The following is a 12,563-nucleotide window of genomic DNA, read 5'->3' as shown; positions in this document are numbered from 1 at the left end:
TTATTTTCTACTATTCTGTTGGTTTAGGGTGAAGATCTGATGAACATGATCATTGAGGATGAAGTAGAAGAGACGTGTGTGAGGGATGATCAGCGATATACAGGGGAGGCTGGAATGACGAGGACATTCAAAGTGGAGGACAATCCTACAGAGATCAGCGCAGGTGAGTCACGATATATTCTTCTGTTATCTCTGCTCTATTACCGCACACTGATTGGCCCAGAGTAGAGTGGGACATGAGTGATATCAGCCAATAATAGGTTGATAATAGTCACTGATGCCCATCCTGCACATTAGAACTTCTTCTCTCTCTCAGATAAACCCCCTTCTGTGTGCTGCAGACACAATTTATGTACTCAGACGTGATTTATGTACGTTCTGTGGCCAGCATGAGCGGTGTACCTTGCTGGAGGAACCTTTTGGCAAAGCCCCATGTCCCCAAGTGGAAAAGGACATGGACCTCTTCCCCCACAATCCTGGCCTTTGTGTTTGTGGGGGTCTGCCCTTTGGCAAAGCCCCATGTCCCCAAGTAGAAAAGGACATGGACCTCTTTCCCACAATCTTGGCCCTTGTGTTTGTGAGGGTCTGCAGGTGGGGGGCTTGTTGAAATCTGGAAGCCCCCTTTTAAAATTAATGGAAACTGGCCCCTCAGTGAGTACCCCTAATGTTAAACCTGCAGATGCATGTCCCATGACGTAGAACTGTTGTCATTCATGTTGTCCAGCAATACATATCCACATCAATCACTTTGAATGGAAGATAGATAGGATCTGGGGTCTCCTCACTTTTAAAGGTAGCTTCCAGATTCCTTTCCTTGCAGATCCTTTTTGCTTTTCAACATTGGGGCAAGGTGCTTTGCCGGGGTACCCCCAATGTTTAAGGCATGTAGTGTGGTATGGTTCGGGGGGGAGGGGCGGCAATTTTGCTTTTCTGCTTAGCAAAGGTTCTGGTATTTTAGGAGGGCTTCACAATTTTTAGTTTCCTTTTAGAATTCATACCAAACCATAAAAACTCGTATAAATTTTAGGGGACTGCACAACATTATCTTTTTTAAATATACTATCTTTCCCTTTATGTTTACATTCATCTGTCAGTGGGCAGCTGACCACTGCATGGGCCAGGAGATATTAGTAGTTGTTGGGACACGGCAGCCACTGGCTTCCAAACAAGCAGCCTTAGCAGGAAGCTCACATTTAGCATTGGTAGTGAAAAATCTTGATTATCAGAGATTACTTGACCAGTGTCTAGGCCTGTAAAGAGCATGCACCTCCCAGTTCCTATTGGTTCTTGCCCTCAAGGTTGTGTAAGTGTAGACCTGATCTGGGAGGAAGACCAAAGGTCTTTTTGACTGAAAGGGGGAATAGTCCCAACTGGTTGGAACATCAACAGAGAACATCTACTCACTTAAGTTTACCTGATCCGGATAGAATCTTGATTTAAATTTAACCCTCTTGTATACAATGCCTTGAAAAAGTATTCACACCCCTTGACATTTTCCATATTTTGTCATTTTACAATCAAAAACGTAAATGTATTTTATTGGGATTTTATGTGATAGACCAACACAAAGTGGCACATAATTGTGAAGTGGAAGGAAAATGATAAATGGTTTTCAAAATGTTTTACAAATAAATATGTGAAATGTGTGATGTACATTTGTATAAGGCCCCCCTGAATCAATACTTTGTAGAACCACCTTCTGCTTCAATTACAGCTGCAAGTCTTTTTGGGGCTGTCTCTACCTTGACATCTTGGACGTTTTTTCTGACAGAATTCCGCTCAAGCTTGGCTTGCATACACACGGTCACACAAAAGTTCTCTGAACTTTCGACCGTCGAGAACGCGCTGACGTACAACACTACGAAGAGGCGAGAAAATTAAGTTCAATGCTTCCGAGCATGCATCGAATTGTTTCTGAGCATGCGTAGGAATTTTGAATGTCGGAATTTGTACAGACGATCGGAATTTCCAATCGGGACTTTTTCCGACCAAAAAATTTGAGAAGAAAATTCCGCCAGCAAAAGTCTGATGGAGCATACACACACGATCGCATTTTCCGACCAAAAGCTCTCATCGGACTTTTGCTGGCAAAATCTGATTGTGTGAACGTGGCATAACAGGTTTTCTTTGGCTCCATCCATCTTCCCATCAACTCAGACCAGCTTCCCTGTCCCTGTTGGAAAAAAAGGTATCCCCACAACATGATGTTGTCGCCACCACCATTTTTCACGGTGGGGATGATGTGTTCAGAGTGATGTGCAGTGTTAGTTTTCCACCACATGTAGCATCTTGATTTTAGGCCAAAACTTAACATTTTGGTCTCATCTGACCAGAGCACCTTCTTCTACATGTTTGCTGTGTCCCCCACAGGGCTTCTTATGGCTTTCTTTCAACAAAAGCTTTCTTCTCGCCTTCCAGGCCAGATTTGTGGAGAGCACGACTAATAGTTGTCCTGTGAACAGATTCTCCCACCTGAGCTGTGGATCTCTGCAGCTCCTACAGAGTTACCATGGGCCTCTTGGCTGCTTCTCTGATTAATGCTCTTCTTGCCCGGCCTGTCAGTTTAGGTGAACGGCCATGCCTTGTTAGGGTTTCACTTGTGCCATACTCTTTCCATTTTCGGATGATGGATTGAACAGTGTGCCGTGAGATGTTCAAAGCTTGGGATATTTTTTATAACCTAACCCTGCTTTAAACGTCTCCACAACTTTACCCTTGACAGGTCTGGTGTGTTACTTTGCCTTCATTATGCTGTTTGTTCACTAAGGTTCTCAAACAAATCTCTGAGGACTTCCCAGAACAGCTGTATTGACACTGAGAATAAATTACACACACAGGTGGACTGTACTAATTAGGTGACTTCTGAAGGCAATTGGTTCCACTAGATTTTAGTTAGGGATATCAAAGTAAAGGGGGCTGAATACAAATGCATGCTGCACTTTTCACATATTTATTTGTAAAAAAAAATTGAAAATCATTTATCATTTTCCTTTCATTTCACAATTATGTGCCACTTTGTGTTGGTCTATCACAACAACAAAAAAACAATAAAATAATTTAAGTTTTTTGTTGTATTATGACAAAATGTGGAAAATTGTAAGAGTTATAAATACTTTTTCAAGGCACAGTATACTGATGACATTTTTATATTTTCCAGGACACACCATCAAGGAACCTTTACATGATCGTCTCACTTTATGTTGTAAAATGGAAGATGAGGACATCACAAGATATTGTGCGGGGGAAAAGACAATGAGCTCAGCTATGGATGGAGGACTTCACAGTGTGGATGGACCATCAACTCCCTCTGAGTCTGAGCAACCTCGTACTGTAAGGGTTGGTGCTGGAATTCGGGGGGAGGAGAAGTTTTCCTGTCCTGAATGTGGGGAAAGTTTTAGCTCTGAATTAGGTCTTACTGTACATCAGAGATCTCACACGGGTGAGACGCTTCATCCCTGTTCTGAGTGCGGGAATTGTTTCCTACTTAATTCAGAACTCGCAATACATTGCGGAGCTCACACGGGCAAGAAGCCAATTTCCTGCCTTGAGTGTGGGAAATGTTTTACAAAGAAATCAACTCTTGTTAAACATCAGGGACTGCACACGGGGGAGAAGCCGTATGCCTGCCCTGTATGTGGAAAATGTTTTTCACATAAAGCAAACCTTGTTAGGCACCACAGATTGCATACGGGGGAGATGCTACATCCCTGCCCTGAATGTGGGAAAGGATTTTCAGATAAATCAGACCTTGTTAGACATCGGAGATCTCACACAGGGGAGAAGCCGTATTCTTGCCCCGACTGCGGCAAATGTTTTTCAGATAAATCATACCGTGTTAGACATCAGAGATCTCACACAGGCGAGAAGCCGTATTCTTGCCCTGAATGTGGGAAATGTTATTCACGAAAAGCAGACCTTGTTATACATCAGAGATCTCACACAGGGGAGAAGCCGTACTCCTGCCCTGAGTGTGGGAAACGTTTTGTACGGAAAGCAAACCTTAATATACATCGGAAATCTCACATGTTAGTCTGAACCCCATTTAAGTTAATGGGAGCAGAATCTTTTAAAATCAATTCAAGCCATTTTTAGTATGTAAGGTATTTGAGGGAATGATAAGGGACTCTATAAAAAAATTTGCCTGTGATAAAGGTATCGTAGGTGAAAACCAGTATGGATTTATGAAAGGCGGTGCTTCTCATACTAACCTATTATAGCTCTGTGGGGAAGGAGGTGAATAATTGGATGGTGGAAGTCTAAAAGACGTGCAATTCGTTTCATTTAGATTCGTTATTCGGAAGAAAACTCAGATGTATCCAAATTTATGAATGAGAATAGAAATGGACTGCAACAAATCCAATAAAAGTTATAACAAAAAGAAAGAATGCGTTCACGTACATAGTTTACATAGTTAGGTTGAAAAAAGACATATGTTCCTCTAACTCAACCAAAACAAAATACAATCCCGTTGAAGTAGAATTGTAAAGTATCGAACCAGGCAGAACTTTAGCAATGCAAAAGTATTACAACATACAGGTCTAATTTATACAGTTTCTTACAATGCAAGAATATTAGATATAGGTATTCTTATTCCCTAACCAAATTGAAACAATTGTGAATTGTTCTCACCTTGAACCAGAATGGATCTTTTCTGCTAATTCTTGGGAACCCGTCATCTGTTAGGGACCAGTCAATTGATGAGTGATCTGGTCCACTCAGAGAGTTCTGGGTTCCAGCTCGACCAAGTTCATGAGGGAAATTCACCTGAGACCACACTCTGGAGCAAGTTAAGAAGTCTTCTCTGACTCGTACGAGGAGACAAGTTTCGGACAGATATTTGCCTATTGGTTCTGACCATCTGCTACCCTTGCAATAGGGCTGCATAGACAAACAGTCAGCCTGATAGACTCCTATCTGACTTGTCTGACTAACAATTGTAGAGCTTGCATTTATATTCCCTTTTACAAGCCTATCTCAGCCATCTGTCCTAGATATGATTGGTCGCTAAGATCTACGTCAATGTAACCAACCATAAATCTGACACCTGTTCTACAACCAGATAAACTTAATTAGTCCCAGAATTCCTATATGTTCATTAAAAATGATTTATAAATGCTTTTGTCCAATTAAAGACAGCTGTGTAGAGACAGTCTGGCACCCAGCTGTGTTATCAAACCCTCCTTATCTTTATAAGATTTAACTAAGTTCAAGAATTACAGATTTACGACCTTGAGAGAATGAACTTTCAATAACCCCATCAGATGTGTTATATGTGTTACTGTATAATCTTATGTGTAAACGTACTGTATCACTTACAATATGTGTGTGTGTGTGTATATATATATATATATATATATATATATATATATAATATACACACACATATACACAAAGCCAATTACTTATTCAATATTGCCTAATTATTAACATACATAGATATACACATATATATATACTTCCTTATTCAATGCATTTTAACAGTTTTAATGAGGGCTCAAGCAGACCTTTGTTTGACCCTTAATTAAACTTAATTTAATGTTCTTTAAATAACTTTCCCGTATTCCACCTAATTATTTTAACCACCTGTTTTTCTTATCTTTGACGGTGCTTATCTTATCTCTTATAATTTATGTGCTGTCAAGTGTTTTCTTTTCTAATTAGCGCTTACTTAAAAACTAAAACAATGAACTTTCACCCAGTAAATTAGCAGAAAGGTCATCTAAAGTTCAACATTTAAAATTAAATCTTTCTAAACCTATGGAAAACATAGTATACATTATTAAAGAATAATAATTGTTGCTTTACATATTGAATAATAATATTGATAAGACCACTACTATATAATAACAATAATAATATGAATAACATGAAATTCTACTACACCGTATACACAATCCTTCACCCACAGTTGATCCAGAGAAAGGCGAAAAGCCCCAGCAAGCATTCTCCACTTGCTAAAGCAGGGGAAAAAAATTGGTTCCTGATCCCCGAGAGGCAATGGGATTTTCCCTGGAACAACTTTACCTATAAATGTTAGTATCCAGTTATATTGTGTACATTTAGGAAGGAATCCAGGACTTTTTTTAAAGCAATCTACTGAGCTGGCCAGAAACCTCTCTCGAGGGAGTAATTTCCACATTTTCACAGCTCTTACTGTGAAGAAACCTGGGGAACTGTGTCAAACGCTTTTGAAAAATCCAAGTATACCACGTCCAGGTCCACCCCTCTGTCCAAGGTTCTACTTACCTCCTCATAAAAAGAAATCGGTTTATTTGACGACTTCTGTCTTTCATGAATCCATGCTGTCTGTTGCTTAAAATATTTTTTCCCAGCAAGAGCTTGTCTGTGGTCTTTTATTAAACTCTCCAGTATCTTCCCAACATTTCATTTAGATGATGTTACATTTTTGAATTCGTTCCATGCACTACAAATTCATTGTGAATAGCTGGTTGTTAAGGAGCGGGCGGCCACTGTGTCCTTAAGAGCCACGACTCATCTGCTGTCAGTAGGATTCCCCGCTGACAGCTGAATGTAAACACACAAGTGCTGGGTGTGGTATATATTTTGAGGGGAACCCAATGACAAATTTATTTCCAAAAATGGGGTGGGGTGCCCCCAAAATCCATACCAGAGCCTTAGGTCTGGTATGGATTTTTGAGGAACCCCACACTGAAAAAAAAAAAGAAATGGCCCCCCCCCTCTCCAGACACAAACTAGACCCTTACCTGAGCAAGCAGGATGGCAGGCCAGGAAAGGGGATGAGTGAGTGCACCCCCTTTCCTGAACCATACCAGGCCACATGGGGGGGTGCTTTAGGAAGAGGGGGCTCCCCCCAAAGCACCTTGTCCCCATGTTGATAAGGACAAGGGCCAGGGTTTTGGGGGTGACTTATCGGAATCTGAAAGTACCCATTGACATGGGTGTCCAGATCCCACTCCCCCCATGTGAAAAAAGTAAGGGTACGTTGTACCCCTACTCATTCACCCAAAAAGTGTGAAAAGTAAAAAAAAATAAAACAGACGGTTTTTCACATGTAAAACATATCTTGTAAAAAGTAAAGCTACCGTAAGGACTATTAGAGTTGCCAGGTCTACTTTTCGTTCTGGTAAATAAACAAAGGGGCGATGTCCCCTGTCATCGGGTGACCCCCACCCCTTTGTTTACCATCTGTGGGAACCTGAGCTGTCAGTACCCACGACTGGCTCCAGTTCCCATGGCAAATAAAGGGGTATGGATTTTAGGGGCTTATGGCCTGGCCTGCCAGGCTGCAGGCTCACATAAGGTTCTGGTATGAATTTTTGGGGGGGGGGATCCTGTTCAATTTGTTTATTATTGATATAAAAGTTGGAATTAACAGCTCAGCTGCAGCATTTGCTGATGATACCAAATTATGCCAGGAAATAACTTAGGCACTGCATGTACTGTAGCGTCATTACAGGAGGGCCTTAACAAAATTGCCTTTGCCTGCCTGGCACCCTTAAGTTGGAGGAGCCTAACCCCTGTATGGGACCGAAGACTAGCAGCGAGCCTGCTTTTTAATTACCGATAACAGGATTTGGACTGTTTATTTACTTTGGCTGAAGTAAACTGTCTTTTTGTTTAGCCGTGATTAAAATAAATGAACTGCTTGCTTTCACCAAACTGGCTTGTGGTTATTCCAGAGCTACCCCCAGGTTACAAAAGTTATATACTTGGGTGCCAAACATATACATTAGGAGGGACACTCTGGGGAATTAGTGATGGAAAATGATCTGAGGGTGCTTGTAGATCACAGACTTAGAAATGCCTAGCCACAGCTAACAAAGCCAGCAGACTACTCTCATGCAGTAGAAAGGACATGGGTTCCATTTAATTAATGTCTATGTAGAACGGCCCCCTTGAGAACTGCTTGGATTTACCTGTTCATCTGCATCGCCATGACCCTGTGAACATTCCAACCAACCTGACACTCTGGATTCAGACATCTTTTACAGCACCTTTAAATGACACGTCACACAAGTCAAATATGTTTATATTATCTCAGCTTTTACTGGAGTAAGCAATGTGGTATTTATATACAAAGGAGGGTAATTGGTCAACCGAGTTCTGGATAACAGCCCAAACTCTGGAGAAGAATTCCCCTAAAAAGACAGCTTAGGAACAGTTCAACAACACAAGAGCACAATATACATATATGTACTATGAAATACCACCTGGAGCATGACCTGTAAGGACAGTAAAGGGTTAGTTATTTAATGTAGGTAGTCACACACTAAAGGGGAACCCCAGGCTGGCCTATTCAACCTTTATATCCTAATGAGAGATCAGACAGAATAGGGGTAGCATAGGGCCTTTAAATAGTAACAACAGCAATGTCCAAGATGCAGGACTAATAGTTTTTCAGCCAGCAGTTGGAGCTCATTAGATTGTATCCAATAAAGCACAGTGATGTAATAGCAAGCCAAATGGCTTAAAGAGGCTAGTGGTACTCCTTGAAGTGGTTTTAGGTAAATATGTCTCTGTCCAGTGTTCAAATAGAAGCACAGTAAAGTGTTCCCAAGGTAAAGGTGTCTGTACACAGTGTTCAAATAAAGTAACCAGGGAAGGATTGCAAAAGATGGGCAATTGCCCTCTCACCAATCACCGGATGCCTTGCAGACAGTGACCTGGGAGGAGACATCCTTCAGTATAGCGACCAGCGATGACCCACGGCTGCTGAGTGAGGACGATCATAGTTTCGATCTGCTGGGTTGGTGCCGTGTAGATGTCTGACGAATGGCAAGCATAATCCACCCAGCCCCTGGGCCTGGGTGGGAATCACGGAGTGGTAGGCCTCCTCTCCGCCACAGATAGATGTGCATTCGGCAAGGCCCAAAAAGAAGAGGGAGCGGGACAGATCTCCTGACTCTTATAGTTCCGCCCAAAAGTCTCTACGGGTTTTAGCAAGGATCCCTGGGATGTGTAGTCCAGATGTAATGTCACGCAACAGAATCGCCAGTCTGGAAGACTACCAGTCCCACAATCCTTTTGGTTGGGCTCACAGATATGATGGCAGTCACAGTCGCCCAACGCTAGAAGTATAAAACTATAGATAAAAAATGATGGGGAAATTGCACAATATTATAACTAGTCCACCATCCCTACATCTAAAATTAAATATAAAAAATGCATATTTACTTTAAATAACATGCTTGGGAGATGAATTAAAGCTGCCTGCGAAGTGGCACATGTTTGTAAACAATGAAAAGTGGCAAAGAACGAAATGTATATTTAAATTGCTGACTGCTAAATTACATTTCCTGGCCAGATTCTCTTTGTAATCAAATGTAATTTCCTTCATCCATACTCTGGGGATTATTAAGGGTACCCCACAGAAATACACACAAAAAGGCCACTTGTGTCCCAGCAACCAATAGATGCTGTTATTGATTGCCACCCGCATCTTGAGCAACTGATGGCATCATCAGTTGCAAGGATGCAAGTGGACACAGGACATTGATGGTTTTGGTACACCAAAACAAACCCATAAACAAAAAGCATGGGCTCCCCACAAAATCAATACCTGTCATGATCACGGGTCAGGCCTGAATACCAGTTGCTATAGCAGTAGCGGAACAACCACCAACCAGCAGGATAGGTACACAGAACATTACCCTGGTGAAAGACATGGGCTCACCTGAGATGCAGAGTCTAAGTACTAAATAGGGTTCACCAGAGCTCCTTATAATGGAGAGGGATTTGGCTGCATTTTAGTACCAGGGCAAGGTCTTCAGGAACGCCCCATCAGGAGGTGGGCAGGCTGGGGTCCAGTAGCGGATAAGCAGGTAAGGATCAAGCAGAAGAGTAGTCAGGAAACAAGCCAAAAGTCGGAAACAAGCAGTTGCAGGTTGGGCTCAGGCAGAAGCCTAGCCAAGGAACAAGCCAAAGCTCAGTAACATGTATTTGTAGATTGGGATTAGGCAGAGGCGTAGTCGAACAAGCCAAGGGTCGATAACGAGTGGTAGTAAACTATGGATGGCAGCAGGCAAGACAGGAGTGAGATACTGGCTGAAGAGAGCACAATAATCTGGCAAAGTGCCGAGACGTGGCTTAAATCAGTAAGTTCATGGGAGGAGCAAAGACTTCAGGGTTCAAGACAAACAAGGTTCAAGGCGGAATCATTCAAGGAATTGTCCAGTGAACTGTCCAGCATTCCAGGGGGCTCAGTAAGAAGAGAGATGGCCTGACACAGCAGAGGTTCCGGGTTTAAATCCAGGCCTTGACAATATCAGATAAGGATCTGATGTGGATTTTAAGAGAAACCTCACAAAAAAAAAAAAAACAGGTGTGTGGTTTTACTCAAATTTTATACCAGATCCTTCAAGTGGGATATGGAAGGTTAAACCTCACTGTCAGGAAAGACGTTTGCGGAGTAAAGCTTCTATTTCCAGGCACATACCTGTGCGCAGGTGCCAACCAAGAATGGCCACAACCACAGATGACTCTGCAGACATGCACACGTGAACACGCGTTGGCACTTGGGTTCGTGCGCGCACCTGTCACCAGAATGGTTCCAGTCGTCCTATTTAAACGGAGCTTCAACACTGGACTAGTTGCTGCTTGATCTACAGCATTTACCTGAATCCTGCTTTCTGTGTGTTTGACTTCTGTTACCTATCCGGCTTGCTCCCGACTACTCCTGCCTGCTTCCTGTCCTGACCTCTGGCTTTCCACGGACTAATCTCTGTCTCCAGTTCCTGTTACTTAGCATCTGTTGCCAAACCTGCCTGTGACCCTGCCTGCTGTTTATGCCTGATTTGCCTGTCTGTTGCCAAACGGGCCTGTGACCTGACTACGCTTTTGCCTGCTGCCTTTGCTTGATCTGCCTGTCTGCTGTCTACCTGGCTCATCTGACCCTGCTCCTAGCCATCCAGCCTGCTACAAGCTCCTGCTTCCTGTGGGGTACCGCTGCCTATCTGCTGCCAAGTCTGCCAGCCGCCTGCTCACTTGCCTGATATTCTGCTACCGGTACCGGTGTCAGGTCACCTGTGGGACCAAGTGACTACAAGCACACAGTGTAGGTTGTTTGATGGTTCTAGAAGCAGCTACACAGGGTCACAGCCACAGTCCTGGACAGGGTGGTTAAAACATAAGATTCCCCAGGGCGCGGAGTCTAAGAGCCAGGAGGTTTTCACCAGAGCCTCTGATGATGAGGATGGACTTAGCTGCAGCTGACTCCAGGTCGCAGCCCCCAGTGTCTCCCAGCTCACGCTCGCGTCTGACTCTGGTGGATGGAAAGAAGCAGCAGCCTAGGGCAACAAGAAATAGTCAGAAGACAAACCAAAGGGTCAACAAGCAGACAGGAATGGTTAGAAGAAGGAGCCAAAGGTAGGGGCAACAAGCAGACAAGGATGGTCAGGAGAACAAGCCAAAGTCAGTACATGGCAATCAAACGTAGAGCACAGGGCAAGAATCACTCAGGAAAGCCTTCACACAATTGTTGCTCGGGCAAGACTGGCAGGGTTAAATAGTGTTACCTGTTAGAGGGTGGGGTGGAGCCATGCTGAGAGAAGATTACTTAAACACACAGGTGTGAGAGCACGGTCCCTGAAGCTGATACACAGACCAGAGAGGTAAGCAGACAGTCAGGGCATGAAACATTACTGCAGATTCATGACAGTACCCCCTTCTTACCTGGCCTCCCCCACTTGGGCCCAGGCTTGAGGGGGAAACCTCAAATGATGAGGTGCAAAGACATCTGATGCAGGGATCCAAGACATCTCCATAGGACCAAAACCTTATCAATGTACGTACTAAAGAATGTCTTTACAGAGCCGGGAATCCAGAATTTGACTAAGCACTCCTGATTATCCTCAGAGATCAAAGCCGAGGTAGGGAGAGAACGAGAGAACTTATTGAGGACTAAAGGCTTCAGGAGGGAAACATGAAAGGAGTTTGAGATCTTGAGGCTTTTAGGGATCTGAAGTTTAAAACAAACCGGATTTAACTTAGAAATTATAGTGTACGGGTCAATGAATCTTGGGTCGAATTTCTAAGATAGAGAAACCGGAGCTTGATGTTCCTGGTGGAAAGCCAAACATTGTCTCCTGGCTGTAGAGAAAAAGAGGAACCTCCTAGGGGTGGGACTTTTAAAGACACTACCACAAACGAAAGAAGTTATAGAAAAAATTGAATTAATTTATTGAAAATGTAATATATGAAAAATATATATATAACACATAATCATGGATGCAACAGACTATACAAAAGATTTGCAAAGGGAAATGATACAACTTCCTTAACCCAACAAAGTTTCAGAGATGAATTGTCTCCTGGTTTTATTTCACAGTATCTATGAAATTCAAATTTACAGTAGTCAGCCCGCACATCCTGACAGATAATGCTAGATGATCATAGACTAATATGGAGAGATGAGCGGATAGGGAGCCTGTGGACAGGTATGGTGGTAAAATACTGTCCAGCATGGAAACTGAGTGGAAAACACCCCAAGGAGCGAGTAAAAAATGTGGCAAAAAAAGTTGTGTATATAGTATAGGTGCTGTATATCAAACATTTGAAAACAGACCAAGTAGTATTAAATTGAA

At 42.8% G+C, this 12,563-nt stretch overlaps 1 protein-coding gene across 1 annotated transcript in view; it reads left to right on the top strand.

The window, feature by feature from the left end:
- The window catches only part of LOC143986850 (uncharacterized), a 60,512-nt gene that overhangs the window by 28,840 nt on the left and 19,109 nt on the right, over positions 1-12,563 (top strand). Inside the window, exons 9-10 of the mRNA XM_077485259.1 lie at positions 28-163; positions 3,158-4,032. Of these exons, the coding sequence (XP_077341385.1) occupies positions 28-163; positions 3,158-4,032 (1,011 nt within the window). The remainder of the gene's footprint in view (positions 1-27; positions 164-3,157; positions 4,033-12,563) is intronic.

The sequence above is a fragment of the Lithobates pipiens genome, unplaced genomic scaffold, assembly GCF_037356315.1.
Source record: "Lithobates pipiens isolate NorthernLeopardFrog02 unplaced genomic scaffold, aLitPip1_a1.2 Scaffold_18, whole genome shotgun sequence".
NCBI classification, from domain to species: domain Eukaryota; kingdom Metazoa; phylum Chordata; class Amphibia; order Anura; family Ranidae; genus Lithobates; species Lithobates pipiens.
This window is presented reverse-complemented; position numbering and strand designations above follow the sequence as displayed.